Source organism: Hyla sarda, chromosome 4 (assembly GCF_029499605.1).
Source record: "Hyla sarda isolate aHylSar1 chromosome 4, aHylSar1.hap1, whole genome shotgun sequence".
Classification (NCBI taxonomy): domain Eukaryota; kingdom Metazoa; phylum Chordata; class Amphibia; order Anura; family Hylidae; genus Hyla; species Hyla sarda.
Window position 1 is genome coordinate 157,910,434 of NC_079192.1, and position 27,956 is coordinate 157,938,389.

Consider the following 27,956-nt stretch of genomic DNA (forward strand, 5'->3'; position numbering starts at 1 on the left):
CTTGTCCAGCACTGAACTATACCACTGATAATTATGATCTTTCTTTATCATCACTTTAATGCTGTTGCTACAAAACTGCCATAATGATTGGAAAAAGCAACAAAACGCTGCATAATCAGAAACATCTGTGGGAAGTTTGGGGACAGTCACTATGGGCATTGCAATTATGACCATAAGTGTCACCATATGACGTTTGATAACATATTAGGACCTCATAGGAAAGGACAATGCACAATGTAGTTCCTGTTATTTTATGGAACAATATATAAACACCTTCAAGCAGGTATAGCTGTATAAACTATTGTACCTGACATACAGGTACTGGGAGGCTCATACCAGAGTAATTGGAGAAGGCCCATAGCATGTGGTTGACCTTGGATTAGTATGTGTCCTTTATTCCAGTCAGGCTGGGAGGTAGCCAGAGAGGGGCACACTTGTAATCAGAATACTAGCACTATATGATACTGATTGCAGAACAAACAAAATGTGATGTGCAACCACAAAGAGGTATTCAGGGATAATCTAGAGATCTGGATGATGGGGATGCGGATGGATTTGACAGTGCAGGTTCACAGTGCTAAAGATGAGAAGGTGAATGAATCAGTCTAGTGGCGAGGAGGTATGTTAGTATGAAGTAATCACTTTCCTAGAAAATGAATGCTAAATTAGCCATAGACATTGCAGTTTTGATTAAAAACAATAAAGAATCCAATATTTTTTTATATGCACAGGATTATTTACAAACAACGGGATGTTACATAAACCAAACGATTCATCTTAGCAAATGCATTGTTCTGAAGAATCCTAATGATTGTCATTTCAGTAATGAAGTATTATCCTTGAGTACTGGTTGAGGTCAGTACTGGTTGGTATGTGTTCTGCTGTTATAATGCATGTTAGTAAACAGTATTTGTCAAGCATATCTATGCGTGGCAACCGTAGTATTAAATGTGCCTTAGAATGAATTCTCATTAACAACCCCTAGATACATATTATGATTGTGATGAATGATCAATCAACAATATAAAACATGGCTGGCAAACTATTGTAGGGATGGACTGGAATTGATAGGACCAGATTGTTTTGGAACCACAGACATACCAATTATCATTAACAATGGGTGTTTTTATGGTTGTATCACATGCGGCATAATTACATGACGGCAAACTGACGATAGATGGGAAGATTTGATCCCGATCCAACCACTGAGACTCTGGCCAGCTGGATCATTTATATTTATCTGTATATTTATGGCCAGCTGGATCATTAATAAATAGTGCTACATCTATGACCTTCTACATTGTTTATAATGATCATTACACTAACGGTCAGTGGGTTTATTAATAAGTAACCATTATATCTGCAGACAATCACTGTTATAACCATCAAGGTTTATGATGATGGTTACGCTGACAGTCAGCTGGTTTGGTGACAGTCTTAATTAGCCCAATGAGCAGTTATTGATTATCGCTATGGTGACAATCAGAGGGATTATTAGCAACAATTATTTTTGCTTTGATGGCTGGACAAATCATTAATAATTATTGTTGCAACCCTAACAAGCTAGACTATTTACAATGATTATATTGTTAATAATCTATACACTTATAGACAGTCTGATTATTGTCATCACTATATAGAGATCAGCTGAATTGTCTATAATCTTTACACTTATAGACAGTCTGATTATTGTCATTCATCACTATATAGAGATCAGCTGAATTGTCTATAATATTTACACTTACAGACAGTCTGATTATTGTCATCACTATATAGAGATCAGGTGGATTGTTAATAATCTTTACACTTATAGACAGTCTGATTATTGTCATTCATCACTATATAGAGATCAGCTGAATTGTCTATAATCTTTACACTTATAGACAGTCTGATTATTGTCATCACTATATAGAGATCAGCTGAATTGTCTATAATCTTTACACTTATAGACAGTCTGATTATTGTCATTCATCACTATATAGAGATCAGCTGAATTGTCTATAATCTTTACACTTATAGACATTCTGATTATTGTCATCACTATAAATTATGTATAAATCAGCTGAATTGTTTACACTACACTCTTTACACTTATGGACAGTGACTAAATGTAGATTAGCCAGATCATTGTGATAAAGACTATCCGTACCAGGTGGGACATACTTGCATTGTTATAGGCAGCCAGTGGCATAGGTGAGTCACAGCAGACTGGGCACATGATGCCAGTGTGCCAGCTGCAGGTAGCATTAGCATGGAGCTACTGAGAAGCAAATAATGGGATGGATAGAAGTGTATTAAGGAGGATCTATACAGGAGAGGCAGGTGGCTAGGCTGCAGAGGGTTCCTCTTAAGCGTTAACAGTGAAGGAGGAGTTCTGAGCGATGAGTAGCAGAGCTAGGATGGTACATGCTGTTTGGAGACAGGAGTTAGCAGTGAGAGGTTAATACTACAGTGAGGTGGCAGAGATATTGTGAATTGTACAGGTGAAGGAGCCTGCTGGAAGAAGTAGTGAGCAGTGACTGGACCTTGTGGAGAAGCAGAGCCGGGATACTGAGCAGGATACAAGGGGTTATTCTCATCCTGGTCCCCCTCCCCTCCTGACAGTACACTGGAGGAGTTGCATTCATTTGCAGAGCAGTCTGGCGTTGGCTATCACCAGGGAAGGCAGTGATCCTCGGGACTTTGTATGGCCCCGTCCTCCAGCAGGCAGATCCCAGTGGAGGCAGCACACATCGCTAGCTCCCCGGGCTCCCCGGGCTCCCCATGTCTTCTCCCTTCTGGATCTCCGCCCAGTGTTTATCTACAAGTGACTTCATCACACCGGGCTGTGCAGCTGACGCTCAGGCTCTGATCCCTTGCTATGACAAGATGATGTTTTTGGGAGCTTGCCCCTCACTTACATTGTAGCCTATCCTCCTTGAGGCTGTCCAGGAACCAGGGGAGCAGATGATCATCTAAGATCAGCTGTCAGAGAAGGAAGGACCATCCACATGTACTGAGAGGGCACCTGGATGAGGAGATCTTCAGATCATGATGGACACACATGGAGACCCCTGACACTAGGACCTGTCCCCTGCCTCTGGTCACTGACCCATGAATCCTCTGTCCCCTTCATCTATCTATTGGCTCTGTGCAGTCAGTCTACTCTCTCCAGGCTCTTGGAGGTGATCGTATTATACAGTGCACTCTGTCCATCACCTGGCATCACTTATCGTCCATAGGTTGGCATACCTCTTACTCAAGGTCTTACTACAGGTAACCCTGCTACTGCATACTACTCCCTGTGACATCTCTTCTGCTAAGGAGCTTCAACTACTCACTCAGCATTGAGTGGCCATCCTGGGAGTAGTGGTCCAGGCTGCAGCTGCTTTGTAATCTTATTTGTGGCAGTCTTGGGAATAGTAGTTGGCTACCTGTAGAAGGTCATCTCTCGCTCATGATGCCACTAAGTGCCCTTCCTGGCACCCGCTCTCTGAGCCCTGCTGCTTTATCACGGAGCCTCTCTCGCCTTCGTGAGTACAGGACTCGCTCCAGGATCATGCTGTCTCTGGGGGTCTCCCAGATGGTGCTTGGATGTCTCATTGTGGCTGTCAGCTTCGCAGCCCTGGCACTCACTACCTCTGCCAGGGTAAGGCACTCATGTCCATTCTGGGCAGGATTTTCGGTAAGTGCATTTTCTCACTTTTTTTTTTTTTAACTCTTCCATTGATGTAATTCTTTCTGTGAATGTATCCATAATACCATGAACGATTGTTTGGTTAGGATATACATGGTGCAAGATTACATAGAAATATTATTGTTAATTGTGCTACAATCCTATCATTCTGGGTACAAGATTTTGCAGCAATTTTTTTTTTCGGAAACAAAAATCGTCAAATGCCCATAGCAGCCTACAATAAAAAATAATGCTAATACATTAAGCTGTCATTTCCATAGAGATCTTCTATGTTTGTACTAATGACATTTGATACAGATAAGATACTAAATTGCTTAGAACCACCAGATCTTCACACCAACCTTACACTATAAGGTGATCCCTCAACCTACAATGGCCTCAACATACAATAGTTTCAACATACAATGGTCTTTTTTGGACCAGGTAAGTTGAAACCAGACTCAACATAGAATGCTACGGACAATACAGATCTGTGCAATGTGTCAATGGCCGGAAGAACCGACCAATCAGAATGGACAATTTACTGGTAAAACACCTGTATTACTGAAGCGTATGCACTGACTGATGTCTGGTAGCGCCCACTTCAGTACAGGGAGGTATTACATGTTCTGTACACTTTACCTGTACCAGGGTTACTTGCTCCTTTGGACACCAGGTAAGGGCAACTCCATTTTACTTTTTTAGGACATTGCATGCACTGTACAGGACCCTGAAGAAGCTCCTGTCCTCTACATAGACCAGTGTTTCCCAAGCAGGGTGCCCCCAGCTGTTGCAAAACTACAACTCCCAGCATGCCCGGACAGCCTTTGGCTGTCCGGGCATGCTGGGAGTTGTAGTTTTGCAACAGCTGGAGGCTCCCTGCTTGGGAAACACTGACATAGACAGTGATTTACAGCTCCCAGCAGCTCTTTCTTACTTTTATACGCTTTATCTATATTAGTTATCAATTTATTTTTCTTTAAAGGGGTATTCCAGGCCAAAACTTTTTTTTATATATCAACTGGCTCCGGAAAGTTAAACATATTTGTAAATGACTTCTATTAAAAAATCTTAATCCTTCCAATAGTTATTAGCTTCTGAAGTTGAGTTGCTGTTTTCTGTCTAACTGCTCTCTGATGACTCACGTCCCGGGAACTGTGCAGTTCCTATGGGGATATTCTCCCATCATGCACAGCTCCCGGGACGTGACATCATCATTGAGCAGTTAGACAGAAAACTTCAGAAGCTAATAACTGTTGGAAGGATTAAGATTTTTTAATAGAAGTAATTTACAAATCTGTTTAACTTTCCGGAGCCAGTTGAGATACATATATATATATATATATATATATATATATATATATATATATAAAGGTTTTGCCTGGAATACCCCTTTAATTCTCACTTTTTCCAATTTTTTGGATGACATTTTGGTGGCTTCAGAACTAATTACCAGGTTTCCATAGAGTCATGGTCTCAACATACAATGGTTTCAACATACAATGGTCGTCCTGGAACCAATTAATATTGTAACTTGAGGGATCACTGTATCTAGCCAGCTTATAGACAGCCACAGCCTATGACTTCTTTGATTTTTACCCACTGGTATAAGCTATGGGACCTGAACTGTATTGCCAAGGCATAGACTGGTGCTCTGTGCCAGAATTTCAAAGGATCATTCAGTGGTGCCTTCTGTGTCACTATGCTCAATGCTTGTCACTATGTACTTGTCTGGTTTCATGTAGGGATAATTTATGTGAGTAGACAGATCTCTTCATGTTTATGCTTTAACATTACTTTGTAGCCTTTTATTATGTGTGCTTTACTTTTACTGTTAAAATACATTCTGGAGGGAAACCTACATTACACATTGAATATTTCCCTTTCATTCCTGATGTTCATCTAAACCAGTGTTTCCCAACCAGGGTGCCTCCAGGTGTTCCAAAACTACAACTCCCAGCATGCCCGGACAGCCAAAGGCTGTCCGGGCATGCTGGGAGTTGTAGTTTTGTTGCACCTGGAGGCACCCTGGTTGGGAAACACTGATCTAAACCATAGGCTAAACAATAAATAGATTTATAAATTGTAATAACTATATTATAGATTCCCTGATGTCAGCTCATTCATTATTGGGATAGAGAAGGGCATATCAACAGGTGAGATGTAGTTCAGGACTTGGTATAGACGCAATGGAACTGAACACTCAGGAACCAGATATGAAAAGAACAGAGAAAACAATGATTTCATGATAGGTTCCCTAAAATTCCATTTCTTCTCTTAAAAGCATTATTTTAATTTTTTTTTTGCATAAACTAAAAAGTTGCCTGTAAATAAGTCTTTCTTTTGTCATCCGTCAAAATGAAAAACACCTTCACCTGTTACTGTCTTAGGCTGGGTTCACACCACGTTTTTCAAATACGGTTACCGTATACGGTTTTCCGCTAAAAAACGTGTGGCAAAAACCGTATGCAACCGTATACAACCGTATGACTCCAAATTAAAACGTATACGGTTTTTCCCCGTACGGTTCTATCCGTTTGCATCAGTTTTTGCCAGCGGTTTTGCTATTTTGTTGGAATTAGTTTTCCAGCAATTTAATAAAGTTACTATTGTTCTATTGAAATTCCAATCTGCGCATGTGTCAACTCCAAAAACGGATTAGAAAAACCGTGTGCAACCGTATTCTGAAATTCTGTGTACGGTTCTCATAGACAACAATGTTAAATGAACTGCATACGGTTCGCATACGGTTTTCCAACCGGAGGCAAAAACGTGGTCGACAGCGTTTTTGCCTACAGTTGAAAAATCGGCAAAACCGTATCTGAGGCAAAACGGATGCAACCGTACACAACATTTGGAATACGGTTTCCAATGCATCTCTATGCATACGGTTTCGGATACGGTCGGATACGTTTTTTTGCGGAAAATCGTATACGGTTACACTATTTGAAAAACGTGGTGTGAACCCAGCCTTATTATTATCTCCCTGTGAGATTACATCCCAGATTTCCTAATACCATTGGTACAACCCTTGCACCATACACTTACATAACTAGGCAGGGTTGCTGCTCAGGACAATTGGAAAGCTGTGTAACCTTTGAGAGACTTGTCATGACAGAGGGGGACAAATATTTATTAATTCTATGTATTGTGCTTTAAAGGGGCACTCCCGTGGAAAACTTTTTTTTTTTTTTTTTAAATCAACTGGTGCCAGAAAGTTTAACAGATTTGTAAATCACTTCTATAAAAAAAAGATCTTAATCCTTCCAGTACTTTTTAGGGGCTGTATACTAAAGAGAAATACAAAAAAGAAATGCATTTCCTGTGATGTCCTGACCACAGTGCTCTCTGCTGACCTCTGCTGTCCATTTTAGGAACTGTCCAGAGCAGCATATGTTTACTATGGGGATTTTCTCCTGTTCTGGACAGTTCCTAAAATGGACAGCAGAGGTAAGCAGAGAGCACTGTGGTCAGGACATCACAGGAAATGCATTTCTTCTTTGGATTTCTCTTTAGTATACAGCCCCTAAAAAGTACTGGAAGGATTAAGATTTTTTAAAAGAAGTGATTTACAAATCTGTTTAACTTTCTGGCACCAGTTGATTTAAAAAAAAAAAAAAAAAAGGTTTCCACGGGAGTACCCCTTTAAATGGATTGTTAAAGGCGACCATCCCTTTCAGACTGAGCATGGCTTTTCACACCACTGGCAAACAGCTGATTTTGCCAGGGGAAGCAGCACTACCCAGATATTACTTCTCCTGCTATAGGGCCATCCATGTAATACAAGAACTATGGGACCTGTTTTATGGAAGTGGCTTTTCTGGTTCATATGCCCTAATAGCCATAACACCATACTAAAATAATAATAAAAAAAATAGCCATAACATCATAGAGCATACTGAGATAAAAAAAGAAGCCATGGTTCATTTCATATTTGCCGATTGATTTGCTAACATCTGACTGCCATGTTTTTTTGTTTTTTTTAAGACCCATTTAATAAATGTCAGGAAAAACAACAAAAAAAAAATTTCTAATATGACACTGTGCACCCTACTGCCACCTCTGTCAGTGTTTGGAACTGTCCAGAGCAGGAGCAAGTCCCAGGATCAAACCTCTTCTGTTCTAGACAGTTCCCAACATGGACAGAGGTGGCAGCAGGGAGAAATGTGTTGATTGGGAAAAAGTACACAACTTCTCTGGATATCCCCCTTTAAAGGGAAGATGAGGGAGTGTAGAGTCCAAATGGCAAAATAATGAAAACATAAAAAATTAACATGTGATGCCTATATAAATGTGTCAGAACAGGATCGTGTGTGTTTTTTACAAGCCTTTTTATGGTGGCGGTTTTATATTTTGTCGGATTTTTCAAGTTCTATAAAGAAGTCTAAACAAATACTGTACAATAACCTCAACATGCTATACTTTGAAACAACACTACAAACGTAAAAAATACAAAAGAAGATGTTTTAATAATTTCTGGTAGACTCTAAAGCATGACTAGACAGCCTTTGACTGTCTGGGTATGTTGCGAGTTGTAGTTTTGCAACAGCTGAAGGCACCTGTTTTGAAAACATAAAAATGCAGCATAAATACTGCAAAATTCTAAGTGTTAATCCAGTCTTAGGCAGAGTAAAGTTTGCTGGCAGAATTTACTTTACACGTGCATTTCCGTGTGCGTTTAGTTGAATATGGTCAAATTTTTTTGCAAAAATAAAATTTGCCAGCAAATTTTACACTGTGTGAACAAACCCTTATTTTGGTTTTCTCCCAAATCAGAAGCCATGACTATAGGTCAGCAAGTATCCCCGCACAGGCCTACAGTGATTGCCATAAGGGCATTAGACTTCGGTGGAAACCTTTGAAAATGTTACATTCTTTTTACAGAACTAAAGAATATGTTGGCACTATATAAATATGGGATTACGGTATATATAATTCTATACATTGTTCCTTATTAATGCTATTAGTAATTCTGGCTTTTATGTCATTTTTTTTATTACATTCGTACATTAATTCCATCATCTACTGGAGCAGCCTACCACCCGCTCCTTCTGGTTATATGTTCTATTACATGACATTTAATATCAAACATATTGAATTTGAGGCAAATGTCCAGCACATTACAATAACAACAAATAAAAAGAAATGGAAAAAAGCTTGCCTCATCAAAACAAAGTTAATTTTAACTGACCAATAAAGTCAATTTACATAACTCTTCCTTAAAATGTAAAGAATCACCAAGATAAGGTTTATGACATCCATCGTCTTTTAACATACCGTATTGCATACGTTCCAGGCTCCTATATTGCCCTGTCCCTGTTTTGTGACCACACATATTGCAAAATAGTGTTTATTTCTCTCCCCATCACTGTTCTTTGTGCAGTGTTGTTCTATGATTCTGGATTAGTTTTGGTCAGCAAGGCCTGCTATTTAAATCCAATTGGATTAACACTCACATTACTTGGAGTGATAGTAGGTAGGTACCCAAGGTAAAGTTCAGTGCCCTAGGTGAAGTTTGGATGCCAGACTCACTGAGGGTCCTTATTCCTGCTTAGATGCTTTGCTTTCCGTCGGTCGTGTTATGTGTCCCAGATGCTAGGACAAAATCCAGGAAACGTGGGACAAGCAAAAGAAGCAGTGCTCTGATTGGTGTTCCAGGGTGTCAATTGGCCTACCCATAGAGTGTGTTACAGAGCCCAGCTTCTGCATTAAGGGGGAGGGTGGAAGTTCCTTGATGGAGGGTATAGAAAGAAACAGGAGCGCTTCCATGTGAAGAATCTCAGGAATAGTGCAATGCTAGTAGCCAGTGCGGACCGTGCTCACTTGGTGAGGTTGTGCAATCTACAGGCACAACACTGACACTTTGCATGAGGAATGACTCAGACAGCGACAGCGGCTTCCCACGCTGGATCACCGGTGTGCATAGTAGGATACAGAGGATAGAGGAAACTGGAAGCTTGATATGGCGCTGCTGTAATAACTTGAAGAATGAATTCAGGTAAGTTTAACCATTTATTGGTACACACACAACGCGTTTCAGGGAATGAATATCCCTTTCATCAGGCGTGATCATAAGGGAGCTTAACTGCAAGCATTACTGGTTGAGTATGCATCTTTTTTTTTCCTTTTTCTCCTTTGTGACAGGTACACTTTAATAATACCTGTACCAGCACTACTGCAAAGGCAGATCTGTGCCTCTTCAACTTTTCACCACTGGTTGGTTCTACCTGCTACTTTTTCTTTTGTGCCTATGCCTAGGTTAGTGCCTGGGTAAGTTTCTGGTTCGGATGTCTACCTTTCTCCTTCCACGTATTATGGCCTATTATACAGCATTGGATAGAGGTCTACCACCTGTAGCACTCCAGCCGTTGGCTGTAGTGCTACAGATGGTAGACCTCTATCCTATGCTGTATAATACGTCAAAGCTTGCCTAATGTTGTAGTTTAACATTTCAGATCATTGTTGCTTAATATTCAGAATCTATTACATCCTGTATATCTTGTGCTGGGGGGGGGGGGTGACCGTCCTGGAGGTTGTGTTATGTAAAACTACCCATAGATGTCACGATGCCGGCTGGCAGGTAGTGGATCCTCTGTGCCAGAGAGGGATTGGCGTGGACCGTGCTAGAGGATCGGTTCTAAGTCACTACTGGTTTTCACCAGAGCCCGCCGCAAAGCGGGATGGTCTTGCTGCGGCGGTAGTGACCAGGTCGTATCCCCTAGCAACGGCTCAACCTCTCTGGCTGCTGAAGATAGGCGCGGTACAAGGGAGTAGACAGAAGCAAGGTCGGACGTAGCAGAAGGTCGGGGCAGGCAGCAAGGATCGTAGTCAGGGGCAACGGCAGGAGGTCTGGAACACAGGCTAGGAACACACAAGGAAACGCTTTCACTGGCACTAAGGCAACAAGATCCGGCGAGGGAGTGAAGGGGAAGTGAGGTGATATAGGGAAGTGCACAGGTGTAAACACTAATTGGAACCACTGCGCCAATCAGCGGCGCAGTGGCCCTTTAAATCGCAAAGACCCGGCGCGCGCGCGCCCTAGGGAGCGGGGCCGCGCGCGCCGGGACAGAACTGACGGAGAGCGAGTCAGGTACGGGAGCCGGGGTGCGCATCGCGAGCGGGCGCTACCCGCATCGCGAATCGCATCTCGGCCAGAGGCGGTATCGCAGCGCCCCGGGTCCGTGGAACCGACCGGAGCGCTGCAGTGAGAGGAGTGTAGCGAGCGCTCCGGGGAGGAGCGGGGACCCGGAGCGCTCGGCGTAACAGTACCCCCCCCCTTGGGTCTCCCCCTCTTCTTGGAGCCTGAGAACCTGAGGACCAGACTTTTGTCCAGGATATTGTCCTCAGGTTCCCAGGACCTCTCTTCTGGACCACAACCCTCCCAATCCACTAAAAAGAAGGTTTTCCCTCTGACCTTTTTAGATGCTAAAATTTCTTTGACGGAGAAGATGTCCGAGGAGCCGGAGACAGGAGTGGGGGAAACAGATTTGGGAGAGAAACGGTTAATGATAAGTGGTTTAAGAAGAGAAACATGAAAGGCATTAGGAATACGAAGAGAAGGAGGAAGAAGAAGTTTGTAAGAGACAGGATTAATCTGGCGCAAAATCTTGAAAGGACCAAGATAGCGTGGTCCCAACTTATAGCTAGGGACACGGAAGCGGACATATTTGGCGGAGAGCCATACCTTGTCTCCAGGGGAAAAAATGGGAGGAGCTCTTCTTTTCTTATCCGCGAATCTCTTCATGCGTGAAGAAGCCTGTAAGAGAGAATTTTGGGTCTCTCTCCATATGATGGAAAGATCACGAGAAATTTCATCCACAGCGGGCAGACCAGAGGGCAAGGGGGTAGGGAGGGGGGGAAGAGGGTGACGGCCGTACACCACGAAAAACGGGGATTTGGAGGAAGATTCAGAGATTCTGAAATTATACGAGAATTCGGCCCAAGGTAGAAGATCTGCCCAGTCATCCTGGCGGGAGGAAACAAAATGTCGTAAATAGTCACCCAAGATCTGGTTAATTCTTTCTACTTGTCCATTGGATTGAGGATGGTATGCAGAAGAAAAATTTAATTTAATCTTGAGTTGTTTACAGAGAGCCCTCCAGAATTTAGACACAAATTGGACGCCTCTATCCGAGACGATCTGCGTAGGCAACCCGTGAAGACGAAAAATGTGTACAAAAAATTGTTTAGCCAACTGAGGCGCTGAAGGAAGACCAGGAAGAGGGATGAAATGTGCCATTTTGGAGAATCGATCAACGACCACCCAAATAACAGTGTTGCCATGGGATGGGGGTAAGTCAGTAATGAAATCCATACCAATCAGAGACCAAGGTTGTTCGGGAACAGGCAGAGGAAGAAGAAAACCAGCGGGCTTCTGGCGAGGAGTCTTATCCCGGGCACAGATAGTGCAGGCTCGCACAAAGGCCACCACATCAGTCTCTAGAGTCGGCCACCAATAGAAGCGAGAGATGAGTTGCACAGATTTCTTGATGCCCGCATGACCTGCGAGATGGGAGGAGTGACCCCATTTGAGGATTCCGAGGCGTTGGCGTGGAGAAACAAAGGTCTTTCCTGGAGGAGTTTGCCTGATGGAGGCTGGGGAAGTGGAAATCAGGCAGTCAGGAGGAATGATGTGTTGAGGAGAGAGTTCAATTTCAGAAGCATCTGAGGAACGAGAGAGAGCATCGGCCCTAATGTTCTTATCAGCAGGCCGAAAGTGAATTTCAAAATTAAATCGGGCAAAGAACAGAGACCACCTGGCCTGACGAGGATTCAGCCGTTGGGCAGACTCGAGGTATGAGAGGTTCTTGTGATCGGTGTAAATAATAACTGGAAATCTTGATCCCTCCAGCAGATGCCTCCATTCCTCAAGTGCTAATTTAATGGCTAGAAGCTCTCGATCCCCGATGGAGTAGTTCCTCTCCGCCGGAGAGAAGGTCCTAGAAAAAAAACCACAAGTAACAGCATGCCCGGAAGAGTTTTTTTGTAGAAGGACAGCTCCAGCTCCCACTGAGGAGGCATCAACCTCCAATAGGAAGGGTTTAGATGGGTCAGGTCTGGAGAGTACGGGAGCCGAAGAGAAGGCAGACTTGAGTCGTTTAAAGGCGTCTTCCGCTTGAGGAGGCCAAGACTTGGGATCGGCATTTTTTTTGGTTAAAGCCACAATAGGAGCCACAATGGTAGAAAAATGTGGAATAAATTGCCTGTAATAATTGGCGAACCCCAAAAAACGTTGGATGGCACGGAGTTACGGCAAGGGTTACTGGGAACCGGTTTTAGACAGTCCTTGGAACAAGAGGGCCCCCAACTCTTGATCTCCCCAGTGGACCAATCCAGGGTTGGGGAATGAAGTTGAAGCCAGGGAAGTCCAAGGAGAATTTCCGAGGTGCAATTGGGGAGGACCAAAAGTTCAATCCTCTCGTGATGAGATCCGATGCTCATTAGAAGGGGCTCCGTGCGGAAACGTATGGAACAGTCCAATCTTTCATTGTTTATACAATTGATGTAAAGGGGTCTGGTGAGACTGGTCACTGGGATGTTGAACCTGTTGACGAGAGAGGCCAAAATAAAATTTCCTGCAGATCCAGAGTCCAAGAAGGCCACAGAAGAGAAGGAGAAGGCAGAGGCAGACATCCGCACAGGCACAGTAAGACGTGGAGAAGCAGAGTGGACATCAAGGATTGTCTCACCTTTGTGCGGAGTCAGGGTACGTCTTTCCAGGCGGGGAGGGCGGATAGGACAATCCCTCAGGAAGTGTTCGGTACTAGCACAGTACAGGCAGAGGTTCTCCATGCGGCGTCGTGTCCTCTCTTGAGATGTCAGGCGAGACCGGTCGACCTGCATAGCCTCCACGGCGGGAGGCACAGGAACAGATTGCAGGGAACCAGAGGAGAGAGGAGACGAGGAGAAGAAACGCCTCGTGCGAACAGAGTCCATATCTTGGCGGAGCTCCTGACGCCTTTCGGAAAAACGCATGTCAATGCGAGTGGCTAGGTGAATAAGTTCATGAAGATTAGCAGGCATTTCTCGTGCGGCCAGAACATCTTTAATGTTGCTGGATAGGCCTTTTTTAAAGGTCGCGCAGAGGGCCTCATTGTTCCAGGATAATTCAGAAGCAAGAGTACGGAATTGTACGGCATACTCGCCAACGGAAGAATTACCCTGGACCAGGTTCAACAGGGCAGTCTCAGCAGAAGAGGCTCGGGCAGGTTCCTCAAAGACACTTCGAATTTCCGAGAAGAAGGAGTGTACAGAGGCAGTGACGGGGTCATTGCGGTCCCAGAGCGGTGTGGCCCAAGCCAGGGCTTTTCCAGACAGCAGGCTGACTACGAAAGCCACCTTAGACCTTTCAGTGGGGAACTGGTCCGACATCATCTCCAAGTGTAATGAACATTGGGAAAGGAAGCCACGGCAAAACTTAGAGTCCCCATCAAATTTATCCGGCAAGGATAGTCGTAGTCCAGAAGCGGCCACTCGCTGCGGAGGAGGTACAGGAGCTGGCGGAGGAGATGGTTGCTGGAGCTGTGGTAGTAACTGTTGTAGCATAACAGTCAGTTGAGACAGCTGTTGGCCTTGTTGCGCAATCTGTTGTGACTGCTGGGCGACCACCGTGGTGAGGTCAGCGACAACTGGCAGAGGAACTTCAGCGGGATCCATGGCCGGATCTACTGTCACGATGCCGGCTGGCAGGTAGTGGATCCTCTGTGCCAGAGAGGGATTGGCGTGGACCGTGCTAGAGGATCGGTTCTAAGTCACTACTGGTTTTCACCAGAGCCCGCCGCAAAGCGGGATGGTCTTGCTGCGGCGGTAGTGACCAGGTCGTATCCCCTAGCAACGGCTCAACCTCTCTGGCTGCTGAAGATAGGCGCGGTACAAGGGAGTAGACAGAAGCAAGGTCGGACGTAGCAGAAGGTCGGGGCAGGCAGCAAGGATCGTAGTCAGGGGCAACGGCAGGAGGTCTGGAACACAGGCTAGGAACACACAAGGAAACGCTTTCACTGGCACTAAGGCAACAAGATCCGGCGAGGGAGTGAAGGGGAAGTGAGGTGATATAGGGAAGTGCACAGGTGTAAACACTAATTGGAACCACTGCGCCAATCAGCGGCGCAGTGGCCCTTTAAATCGCAAAGACCCGGCGCGCGCGCGCCCTAGGGAGCGGGGCCGCGCGCGCCGGGACAGAACTGACGGAGAGCGAGTCAGGTACGGGAGCCGGGGTGCGCATCGCGAGCGGGCGCTACCCGCATCGCGAATCGCATCTCGGCCAGAGGCGGTATCGCAGCGCCCCGGGTCCGTGGAACCGACCGGAGCGCTGCAGTGAGAGGAGTGTAGCGAGCGCTCCGGGGAGGAGCGGGGACCCGGAGCGCTCGGCGTAACAATAGACATATTCCTTCTGCCTTTCATAAAATTCTGTGTGTTCATATCAACACCCTATAGGCCATTAAAATGATTAGGGCTGAAACAACTAATCGATTAATCTTCAACTAATTGATTGTGAAAATAGTTGTGGCAACAATTTCATAATCGATTCATTGGTTTGGTTGGTCGATTATTTGGTCAGCCAATTACTAAAGTTCGCAGTGATTATCACTATGTATATATATGTGGTCCTCGGCAGCCTGTGTAGTGAAGGAGGGGTCCAGCACACACCATCTTCCGCTTCCTGCAACTCCTTTCTGTAACTATCGTGAGTCCCAGGTTGTCAGGCTCTGTTCTAAAGGCCAGACTCGCAATAGTTGCGGAGAGAAGATGCAGGAAGTGGAAGATTAGGTGTGTTGGCCCCCTTTTCACTAAATAGGCTGCTGGGGTCATGTAGGATGGACAACCAGGGAATGTCCCTCCCCTTCCTATAAGAAAATATTTATTATACATATTTAAATAAAAAAAAGCTACTCCTCTTAGCATATAGCCAACCCTACAAATTCTCTCTTAAGACACAATGCATCCCTTACCTAAAACACTCAGAAGACCTTCAGTCTGATCCCCTCCCCTCATTAGCTCCCTCCCTAATCTAACTCACAAGCTATCTTCTTTTCCACTGTAGTTATTTTTATCCGATTAGTTGAAACAATAATCGGCCAACAAATTGATTATGAAAATAATCGTTTGTCGTAGCCCTAAAAATGATCAGTCACTCAGGTTACCTATTCCTCTATGCATACATAAATAACCAGTTCACTGTGACATCACAAGGAGGTATCCGTCATAAGGTACCAAATACATTAGCAAATTATTATCAATTACGTTATTATCAAAACATTCTTAAATCTGTCTCTTTCATTTTCCTTAAAGGGGAACTTGTAATAATCAAATACACCGATTGCAAAGTAAGAGGAAGGTTCTATAGAAGTTTTTACCATGTGAAATACAGCTCCTAGTATGATATGAGCAGTGGTTAGACTTTGCTGGGAGCTGTTGTTTCACACATTATCACTGGAGAACCTATATGTGAGTACAGAAATGATGGGGCACAACAATCAGGCAGAATGTTACAATGAAATCAGTGACTCATGGGGACATCTTCTCTGTAGCCTTTTCTTTTCTTCTTCTTGACTTCTTCCAGGTACCTCTTCGCCCTGTAGAATTTGATGCCCAGATATCATTAGTTCTTCAGTTTTTTTTAGATCCTCATCCTCTATATGAAGACAATAATCATGGATCAATGGATTTTTTTTTAGTCCAAACCTCTTTGCAGGGGACCTTGGTAAAGACCAATAAGACCCCATGAGGCAATTATCAGCCAAACAGCCTAGCTTTCCTGTGTAAAGTCAGCCGACGAGTGCGCAAATGGCAACTGTTCACATCTTTCAAATAATTTGTCAGCCGCACATCTCCCCATGTAAACAGAGGATGTGTGACCGACAATGATAGAAGTAAAAATAATTCATGCAGCACAGCATTGAGTGTTAAGTCACTCCATTAATAGTGTTTAAAGGGGATAAGATGTCTAGGGGCGAAGTACCCCTTTAAGTCCACATTCACACAACAGTACTTTTTTTTTTTTGAAGTTTTTGTTGTTTGGGAAGAGGGTATACAGTCCAATGCTGACTTATTCTATGGGGCCAGAAGAATTTCTCTGTAAGCCCTTCACAATTGTATTAACCTCTCACATCTCTATGCACAGTACATTTAGTTTCTACTTTTCTGTATTCCGTCTACTAGATCAAGCATTCTTCCTCCCAACACAGCCTAGGACTACTAGGCAAAGTGAAGCTCTCCTGCCTGTTCTGTCACAGTTGGGTAACATTTAGTCATACTGTTAGTTTAGATCATTAGACCTGTGGCTGGGCTGGGCATTACAGTCATAATACCCTTGGTGCAGCTGGCCTAATATCTCGAGCCGTGTGCAGAAAGCTGTAGGCAGCACATGCAGTCCTTGAGGCACTCAGATTGTTGCCGTATGGTTGTTCGTATGGCACTGGATTATGGCATTATTCTCCACTAGAGGGTTGTACAGAGCCATAATACAAAGGCTTTATAAAGCTACAATACGTTTGTGTACATGAGCCCTTAGATGTATACCTGATTATTTGAGCTAGGGAATTTAAGCAGGGACACATGAATAAAAATGTAGTTTCTGGACGTGCTCCAGTACTCACATACATGAATATATTTATTGTAAAGTTCTTCAGAATATGCTGTCACTTTCTAATTAACATAGGTTTATGTACCAAGATCATGGCCACATCACTTATAAATCACAAAGGGCAACTTGAGTTTCAGTAGCTAGTTTGTGACTTGTAAAAAAGAGTTAAAAAGAAAAAACTATGCTCCAGGTAGTTCAAGGTAACAATTTGCTCATAGTGCTGCTGGGACATTATAAAGTTTAGGATAAAAGACAATTCTTTCATTAAGAGTCCTACGTTTGTTGACTTGTGGTTCATGTTGCAGTCTTTTGCTAGTTTTTCCCAATTCTACAACCCCTAGTTGCCTTCTCTTATTCTCTTACTGGTTTCTCATCCAGTGCTACTTAATTTATGGAGGGAAGAAAATGAGCTGTGATTCTGTTTTTCCCCTGAGGGAACCCGCAGAGCAGCCGGCAAATCTGCTGCAGATGCTTCAAGGACAAGGGCATTTTAGTTCTAGAAAAACAGTGAACTGAACCTTTCCGCAGCAGGTTGAGGAAATACGGATTGACCAAGCGCCCCTTTGTTCACAAAGCCATCTGCAAAGGTGTCAATGCTCAATATGGCATGTACGGGGGAAACTGTGCAGCTCTAAGAACCACAAGTCTCTGCTTCAGACTTTTATAGGCTCATAATCCTAGTCAGGCTTGTTGTGACTTTATAGCTCATGTAATTCTGTGGGTGAGAAATATCTACAACCTTTCAAAGAATTTCCAGTAAGGAATATGGCATTTGTGAAATGATAGGCCTGCCCTGGAACTATGAGGTAAAGGGAGTTGTATTTTTTCTATCAGACGTCTGGCATGCCTTTCTATAATCTTCCTGCCGTAGAGACGGATCTTAAATACGTATATATATCTGGAGATAAGATGTGAGAAGATATAATTCATGGATGTAAGAGGCATTTCATCTGGTCAAACTGTTTAGAACAATTAAACTCCTTGGATTATAAACACTTTCTTAAAAGATTATTATTAGTAAAACTGCTACTTCTAGTTGCCTCTGCAGGAGAGATGGGTTTTATGATACCTCTATGAGTCCGTCACAGCAGGAACCAGACTTTACAGTGACTTGCCTGTCCAGCTGACAAATGGGAGTTCAGAGCAGAAGCCCTCCACCCAGGATGTCTGTTTGCCCTATAATTAAGAACTTTGTTGGGGGTATAAGAAAGTTTAACCAAGACAGAATTTAATGAATCTCCCCGTCTTATACATCTTATCCCCTATTCAAAGGATAGGGGAAGAGATGTATGATCGCAGGGGTCCCATCGATGGGACCGCCTGCAATCTCGGTGCAGCACCCGGTGTGAAGTGCAAAACTGTGCCCCATGAATTTCTGTGTTGGCACCTCCCCTCAGCTGTCCGGAGATGGGGAGGCGGAGCCATGCAAGATGCAAATCTGTACCTCCCTTCCCCGCTCCTGGATGTAGATTATGACAGCTGTGAAAATCTACATCCAGGAGGCTGTGTACCTCCCACAGGAGAGGGATTCCCACACCCCCCTGGACGTAGATTTTCAGAGCTGTCAAAATCTATTTCCAGTAGTGGGGAAGGGAGGTGCAGAACTGGGGATGATTCCCATAAGTGTTTTTGAGGAAAACACAGGTTTGCACAGACATAGCTAAGGCAGAGCAGGGAAAGAGAGGAGGTACATATTACATATGACTCCATTCAATGCAGCCCATGAGAATGCAGGCAGAGCTGAGAAGGGGAGATGAGGAGGGAGTCATATGTACCTCTTCTCTCCCCCGTCTCTGCCTTAGCTCTGCCCGTGCAAACCTGCATTCTCTGAAGGCAGGCGGAGCAGAGGGAGGGGAGATGAGGGAGGCATGTATGTCCTCTTTCCCCCTGCTCTGTCACTCTGCCCTACCCCCAGCTCTAGTTTCAGAAATCTTCGGAGAGCTGAGGGGAGGAGCAGAAGCAATTTTACACGTGGCGCAAGTTTGCACCTCACATCGGCATTCTGTGCTGGGAGCTGCCTCTGAGACCGAGATGTGATTTCACGGCCACATCCCTCGTGACGTCACACCATGCCTTCTCATTCATGCCTATGGGTAGTCATGCCCCCTCCCATAGACATGAAGGGAGGGGGTGTGGCGTGACGTCACGTCTCGGAGGCAGCGCCTGGCACAGAATTCTGGGGGCTGCATAAATATCGAGGGATCCCAGTGGTGGGACCCCGTGCGATCATACATCTTACCCCCTATCCTTTGGATAGGGAATAAGATGTATAAGGCCGGAATACCTCTTTAAGTTTTGCCTTTTTTTTTTTTTTGCAAGTCATAGTTATTCTTGTTTATTTTGCTGCTATATTGTCAATTAAATCAAGAGTGATTAAGATTTTTTAGCTTGACTTTAGTATAAATTTCTTAACCTTATTTCGAACTTTGATCACTGCAAAAATATACTACTGGTGTACAAGAATGGAAAATATCATCATAGCCAATGCACCAGTATATGAATTCTTCAGGGATTATTGAGAACAATTATCATACAGCTGGGTCTGTATTCACAGGCCAGCGCTCTAAGGCACAATTTGATGTACTTTAACAGTAGACTTTGCTTGTCTCATAAAACAGAGCTACCTGGTATGATCGATTAATAAGAGAAGGGTAGAGGAACACAGGAAGATACTCAGCTTTTATTCCCTGGTGGTAAATTTTAATAAAAAAATTAATAAGGGGAATGACATAGGTTTTAAAGTTTATTTTTTATTTTTTATTCTGATATATGTGCCTTTGGTCAAGACTAATTCGAGCAGTAAGTTTCAGACCATTTTTGCATCAAGTCATAAAGGCTAAATACATATACTATGTATATGATCTTAAAAGGTCAGTCAGTGCAGATTAGGTTACAATTACAGACACCGTTAGATAGCTGTTATAGCAATAAGAAACATGATGCCTTCATTAGTGCCATCTGTGCTTACAGAACTTAGAAACATGCTTTTTTTAAATTAGCAGCCAAGTGTCAAAATAACATTTCCAAGCTCCTGAAGTGCCAGGGGCTGGTAGCCTCCCTCTCCTTAATTAAAGGGGTACTCCACCCCTAGACAACTTATTTCCTATTCGAAGGATAGGGCATAAGATGTTTGATCACAGAGTGGGTTGGGGTTGGGTCCGGCCACTGTGACCCCTGCGATCTCCGGGCCCGCACCCCAGAAATGTAAACATTTATGTTCAGAACACCAAGTCTGGGCAGCTGGGAGATCATACCATGCCCCCTACATTTTTGTCTATGGGAGGGGAGACGAGCGACCACAGCCATCACGACCCCTCCCTTAGACATAAATGAAGGGGACGTGGGTTAATGTCACAACCACAGCTGCCCGAACTCGCTGTTATGAACGGGATTGTTAAAAATGCCGGGGTGCCGGCCGGAGATCGCGGGGATCACAGTGACCAGAACCCCCCCGAGATCAGACATCTTATCTCCTATGCTTTCGATATAGGGGATAAGATGTCCAGGGGCGGAGTACCCTTTAACGGTAAGGGCATGCTTTCAGTCCCAAGCCCTATGTCCAAAAGATAAATAGTGGTGCAGGCAAGGTGAGTTTATATGCTGTGGGCAGGGGCATCAGACATTGTCCACGTGTGCTCTGCTATTTGAATCCACTGCATGCACAAGACTTGGAGACATAGCATGGCACTAAATGCGAGCCCTATAAATCAAAAAAGGAGAAGGGAGCAGGTGTGCTAGCCTGTGGCACTTCAGGGGCTTGGAACTGCCTCTATGACACTGGTTGCGGACAACAAAAGCAAGTTTTGAAAGCATGGACTGCACTATTGGATGTACCATGTATCTTATAGAGGGAACTGGGGTCTGCATTGCAGCAGAAAATGCCGGTGCGTTCAGGCGCTCTCCTCGCAAGTGTAGATCAATCCAGGGTCGGATGCAAATCAAATCCAGAATGGGAAATGATATATAGGCAAAAGGATTTTATTTATCATAAAAGAATAAAAATGAGGATAGTGAAAAAGGCCGTAACATAGGGGGTGGGACAACGCGTTTCGAAGGGCGTGATCCCTTCTTCGTCAGGTCCAATGGTTATGCAGATGGCGATGTCGTCATTTATACCAGGAGGGGTGCCTGTCGTCCGGTTCCGGCTCGCCTGCCAGCCGCCGACGGACCCCCATATGCCCAATCTGTACAGTGAGTGTGTAGCGCCACCTCACGAAGCTCGCACTGATTACATTATATCTTATAGCTATATAAGGTATCTAATAGTGTATGCTGATTGTACCATGATCTGCAGCTGACAGATTCCCATTAACCCCTTAACGACAATGGACGTTAATGTACGTCATGGTATGGTGGTACTTAACTCACCATGACGTACATTTACGTCATGAACATGACTGCGAGCACCGGAGCGGTGCTCACCTCATGCAAGGGACCCACCGGTAATGGCAGACATCAGCGATCGCGCCGATGTCTGCCATTAACCACTCAGATGCAGATGTCTGCCATTAACCCCTCAGATGGCATCTGTGGCAGTCTGGCACTTAAAATGGATGATCGGATCACCCTCAGCGCTGCCACGGGGATCCGATCATCTGTAAAGGCGGACGGAGGTCCCCTCACCTGCCTCCGTCTTTCTCCAGGGGTCTTCTGCTCTGGTCTGAGATCGCCGATAACACTGATCAGTGCTATGCCCTATGCCTAGCACTGAGCAGTATTAGCAATCAATTGATTGCAATAAATAGTCCCCTATGGGGACAGAAAAAGTTTTTTTTTTTTTTTTTTAAAGTAAAAAAAAAATCCCTTTTTCCCATTTTACCCACAAAAAGCGTAAAAAAAATTAACATATTTGGCATCACTGCATGCATCATTGTCCGAACTATCAAAATATAATGTTAATTAAACGTTAAGAAAGTCCAAAATTGCTGCTTTTTTGTCAAATCATATTCCAAAAAAAATTCACAGAAAAATTATTAAAAGTTTTGTATACACAAATGGGGTATCAATAAAAAGTACAGATCAAGGCGCAAAAAATTAGCCCTCATACCACTGCTTATACGGAAAAATTAAAAAGTTATAGGTCGTCAAAATAGAGGGATTTTAAATGTACAAATTTTTTTTTTTTTTTTTAAGCTGTACAATAATAGAAAAGTATGTAATCATGGGTATCATTTTAATCGTATTGGCCCACACAATAAAGAAAACATGTCATTTTTAATGTTAATTGTACAGCATGAAAAAGAAACCTTGCAAAATTGCGGTTTTCTTCAAATGTTGCCACATAAATAGTATTTTTTTGGTTGCGCCATACTATCATGGTAAAATCAGTGGTGTCATTACAAAGGAAAACTGGTCGCCAAAAAAAGAAAACAAGCCCTCAAACTCGTCTGTGGATGAAAATATAAAAGAGTTATGATTTTTAGAAGGCGAGGAGGAAAAGACGAAAATGCAAAAATAAAATTGTGAATTCGGGTAGAAAAACAGACATGGTGCACATCTACAATCTTGTATAATGATCTGATTGCTTCTCAGCATAATATCAAAAACTAACAGGTTGTTAGTATACATTTTTGATCAAAAAGTACAAGCCCACTCGCCACGTCAAGGCCACCTATTTTGAGTGGGTCCCTAACGTCCCTAGCATAAAATGGCGCAGCACCGAGCGGCGACCACCACCGCCGCGACACCAATGCCGCAGTGGGGAGCGACCCACCGGCAGAGCGGCCCCAATGCCACTCAAACCAGTCTTTGGGCCGCACCCCCCCGCAGACACGGCGCCACGGCAGTAACGGACACCGCACAGCACCACACCAGTGTGAACAGGGTGTAATGGCTCACTTACCATGCTCTCCCAGTCATACTGGGAGGCTGCTAGGAAAGAAATGACCCATGTGTAGCTAACTACTACTTATATAGGGTTGGGCTGAGGGGGTGGGGAAGAGTGCAGACAACATGTTCAAACAAAAAAAAGAGGGGATAGAAATCACAATGTGAATTCGGGTAGAAAAACAGACATGGTGCAAAAATAAAATTGGCCTGCTCCTTAAGGCCAAAATGGGTCTGGTCCTTAAGGGGTTAAACCAGTGGTCTCAAACTGTGGCCCCCCAGATTTTGCAAAACTTCCACTCCCAGCATGCCCAAACAGCCGTTGGCTGCAGCCAACGGCTGTCTGGGCATGCTGGGAGTTGAAGTTCTGTAACATCTATAGGGTCACAGTTTGAAACCACTGGTTTAAACACTTGTAGGATTATTACCATCCATCTGCCCTTTACTACAAGTATTTTTCTTCTATATTTGTTGTGAACATTTTATTAGATGAGTACACATTGTTCCATGGATAGCAATGACTACGGTGTCAATAATGCCAATAGTGTTCTATACGCATAGTCTAAGCAGCAACTATGCGAGATACCAGTATCCATGAGTAGCCATAAGGAACTATTACTAAATCCTTCCATTTCATCACTATCTCTCGGATAATTTTTATTCTGAATCTTAGCTTTTCTAAGTTCGTAATAGAGCATCTGTTACTGTTTTTGAGTCATGATATATGTCAGTCTATAAGGTGATCTCAAGAAACTACAAGTAAATGATCTCATACACTCAAGATAATTCAATTAAATAAGTGTAAAGAGTTTTCTCATCACTGAAAGAGTCTTAAGGGGGTACTCCACTGGAAAACATTTATTTTTAAATCAACTGATGACAGAAAGTTAAACAGATTTGTAAATTACTTCGATTAAAAAAATCTTAATCCTTCTAGTACTTATAAGCTTCTGTATGCTCCACAGGAAGTTCTTTATTTTTTTCTGAATTTCCTTTCTGTTTGACCACAGTGCTCTCTGCTGACACCTCTGTCCATTTTAGGAACTGTCCAGAGAAGGAGCAAATCCCCATAGAAAACCTCTCCTGCTCTGGACAGTTCCTGATATGGACAGAGGTGTCAGCAGAGAGCACTGTGGTCAAACAGAAAGGAAATTAAGAAATAGTAAAAAAAGAACTTCCTGTGGAGCATACAGAAATTTATAGTACTAAAAGGATTAAGATTTTTTTAAATAAAAGTAATTCACAAATCTGTTTAACTTTCTGTCATGAGCTGATTTAAAAAAAAAAACATGTTTTCAAGTGGAGTACCCTTTTAAGAGAAGAACTTGGAATCTAAACATGCTCCCCATTGCTTAGTGCTGGGTAGCATCCTGTATGTCTTCTTAGGAGGCTGGATATGAAGCGGATGCTATTGAATATTTATAAGCAGGTCTAAGACAGGGTCACAAGTGGTTTCTGTTGAATGCTCTGTTGAAAAAGCATGACCATATATTTTTATTCATTTATATGTATTGAAATACAGTAAAAATAAAAAAAAAACTGGTTAAACTTATCATTGCCTGGACACTTCAATGATTTAAGTTTTTATTTTTCAGGAACACTAATATAACAGTAACTGTTAAATATTCATAAATCTTTATTCTTACATTCTAATGTTGTGAGTAGTGTTGCTCCCGAATATTCGCAAAGCGAATTTTATTTGCGAATATCGCATATTCGCGAATTCGCGAATATAGCGCTATATATTCGTAATTAAGAATATTTTTTTTTAATTTTTTTTTATTTTTCAGTACACATCACAGTGATCACACCCCTCTCTGCTTCCAGCTTGTGTGGTGTAAAGAAGGCTCAAATACTACTGTGTGAGACTGGTGCGCGAATTTTCTCATATGCGAAAATTTGCATATGCTAATTTTCGTATTTGTGAATTTTTGCCTATGTAAAATTTTTGTATATGATAATTTTTGCATACGCGAATTTTCGCAAATGCGAAAATAAAACGCGAATATTACGAATATGCGAATTTAGCGAATATATGACGAATATTCGTCCTTATATTCGCGAAATATCACGAATTCGAATATGGCCTATGCCGCTCATCACTAGTTGTGAGAGCCTTTCTGCTCCCTCCTCTTTAATCTCAAGTCCTAATGACATTGGGGGAGATTTATCAAAACCTGTCCAGAGGAAAAGTTGCCCAGTTGCCCATAGCAACCAATCAGATCGCTTCTTTCATTTTGCAGAGGCCTTGTTAAAAATGAAAGAAGCGATCTGATTGGTTGCTCTGGGCAACTGGGCAACTTTTCCTCTGGACATGTTTTGATAAATCTCCTCCATTGAGCCTATGCCTACGTAGGCATAGGCTCTTACATCATTAGGATGTAAGAGTAAAATGTTTGCATATTTAACAGATACGCGGGCATATGAAAGCATAGATGAAGGAGGCAGGGAAGCTGGCTCCTGCCTTCCTTGCACAAAAGGCCAGATTAGCTTACTAGCAATGGGAGCTATAACTTACAACCGGACCATCAAATTATGTAAGTGATAAATTATTTTACTCAGGTTCACCCACATTATAACAATGGGGGAGATTCTCGAAAACTACTGTAATTTCTGTTCCAGCGATATTATTCACACCATTTTTCTCCTCACATTTCCGATGGCTGCCCGGGCTTGCTGGGTGTTGTAGTTTTGAAACCTCTGGAGGTCCACAGGTTGAAGACCACTGCGGGTGGAGAGTTCACTCGAGTATAAGCCGAGGGGGGTGTTTTCAGCACGAAAAATCGTGCTGAAAAACTCGGCTTATACTCAAGTATATACGGTAATAACATTTTTCATTAATAATTATAATTTTTTTTTATAATTACTTAAATAGCACCTTTTCCCAAAAAAACTAAGAAAACAAAAAACAAAAACAAAACTACAACCATTTCTGTGATTTCTACACTATCAAAAAGCTGGTGTGAATTTTTTTATGTAAACTGCACTCTCCCCCCTTTGAAAATATCATGTAAAGCAGACAATATATGTGAACACGCCCACTTTTACAAAACTGACATGAACAGTGTAAACCACGGCATAAAACTCTTTGAAAGTGGGGATGATACTTTTTGTGCCAAAATTTTGGTGCAAAATAGATTTTTTCTTGGCGCTAAATTCTTTGAGAATCTCCCCCAATGTGTATTGAATTAAGTGCGGGTAAACCAGCTGTCAGCTTCTCCTTAACAACATTCTGTTCTATACATTTCACAATGATGCCACATATAAAAGAGACAAAAAGAGCAGTGCAGGGCCCTCTTATTGCTGTCACCAATGGTGGGTGTACATGAAGTGTCAAAGTGTATAAAATATACATTTCACTATGTTGAACTTGGCATACATGGCAGGTATATGAAAAATAGGTGGGCCAGTCAAAGTGCTAGCATAGCAAGAAATGGCACCTTTGCCCAGAGAAGCATTCCCCGTTATTGTCTCTTCGTGTTCATCCTGTATGCACTCATGTTCATTGTCTAATTTAATAAAGAAGATTGAAACATTGACAATGGTGCATGGCCTGGTTTCATTCTTATGGTGAAAATAATATATGAAAAATAGTGTGAGCCCCTATACAGATTTCCCCCAATGGGAAAAAGGTTTTAAAGGGGTTCTCCACCATAAGGTGATTTTAGTACGTACCTGGCAGACAGTAATGGACATGTTTAGGAAGGATCTGCGCTTGTCTTGGGGCTAAATGACTATGTTGTGAGATTACCATAACACTGTGGCTAGCTTTTTGTGAACTGGCATTTCCTGTTTGAGTTTTCTTCTTTTGCCTACAAATCCCATAATTCCATTTCCCTCCCTCCCACACATCAACCAGCCCACCCATTGAAACATAAATGAGCTGCATCCATTCAAAAGACCTGTGGTTTTCAATCAGGGTGCCTACAGTTGTTACATTAGTTGCAGATTGATCTCTCTCCCACCAAGCGATCCCTCCACACATTGAAGCAGACAGGCTCCCTGTCATCAGCTGACTAGTGAGTCAGGTCTCCGCCGCATTGCAAGCTGGGAAAAATCTGAGACAACAGTCATTTTGTATGCTGGTAAAAATAAATATTGGAGTGAAAATCACAGAAGAATTGTGAAGAGAAGAGAAAACCATCACACACAGGTACAGACACTATATTATGAACTACACTAACTTTACAGCCCCTGTAGCATATTCATATAAAAAACATTCCTGGAACACCCCTTTAAGCAACTTCTGTCCACAAGATGCTATGGTATTTAGAATCTTAATCCAATACATTTTTTATGCAATACACGATGTTTAAACACATAACTATCCTGCAGATAACCCCTGCTGAATGCTTTCTCATGAAATGCAACCAGGTGTTCTCAGAATACAGAAAATGCAATGTACACCCCAGGAGCAGTCAAGCCCCTCTACAAACGTAGAAATGTAAGTAACCTTTTGCCTCTCTAGACTGATCTCCTTTGTAGCTTGGGTTAAGAAATGGGATATTTTGAAATGTCACTTCACTGTGTACTCTGTCTCTATCATTTAACTTGTTTATCTAACTGGAAACATTACTGTGATGTGAATTTCTCTACCTTTCAGTGATGTGCTGCATACAAATGACACCTGATGCCTGTTGTATGCAAGTGAAGTGGAAATCATTTTTCTAAATCCCCATTGTTTAGTAGATATGAGACGCACTGGTGCTTAACCACTTGGTACTGACATTAAGACCAGTGCTCAACGTTTGCCAAGTATTGGATGGCATCAGAAGTGGAACTAGACAATTACCCATAATAAACATATTTAGATTGTAATCCTCTAATACTGAAAAGCTTAATGAACCAGATCGTCTATCAGAAAACCTGAGCCGTAGATAATTATCTCTATTG

At 43.0% G+C, this 27,956-nt stretch overlaps 1 protein-coding gene across 1 annotated transcript in view; it reads left to right on the forward strand.

The window, feature by feature from the left end:
- The first annotated feature begins 2,436 nt into the window (after positions 1 to 2,436).
- ENTREP2 (endosomal transmembrane epsin interactor 2) overlaps positions 2,437 to 27,956 on the forward strand; it is an 848,385-nt gene continuing 822,865 nt past the window's right edge. Inside the window, exon 1 of the mRNA XM_056572508.1 lies at positions 2,437 to 3,664. Within this exon, the coding sequence (XP_056428483.1) occupies positions 3,437 to 3,664 (228 nt within the window). The 5' untranslated portion in view covers positions 2,437 to 3,436. The remainder of the gene's footprint in view (positions 3,665 to 27,956) is intronic.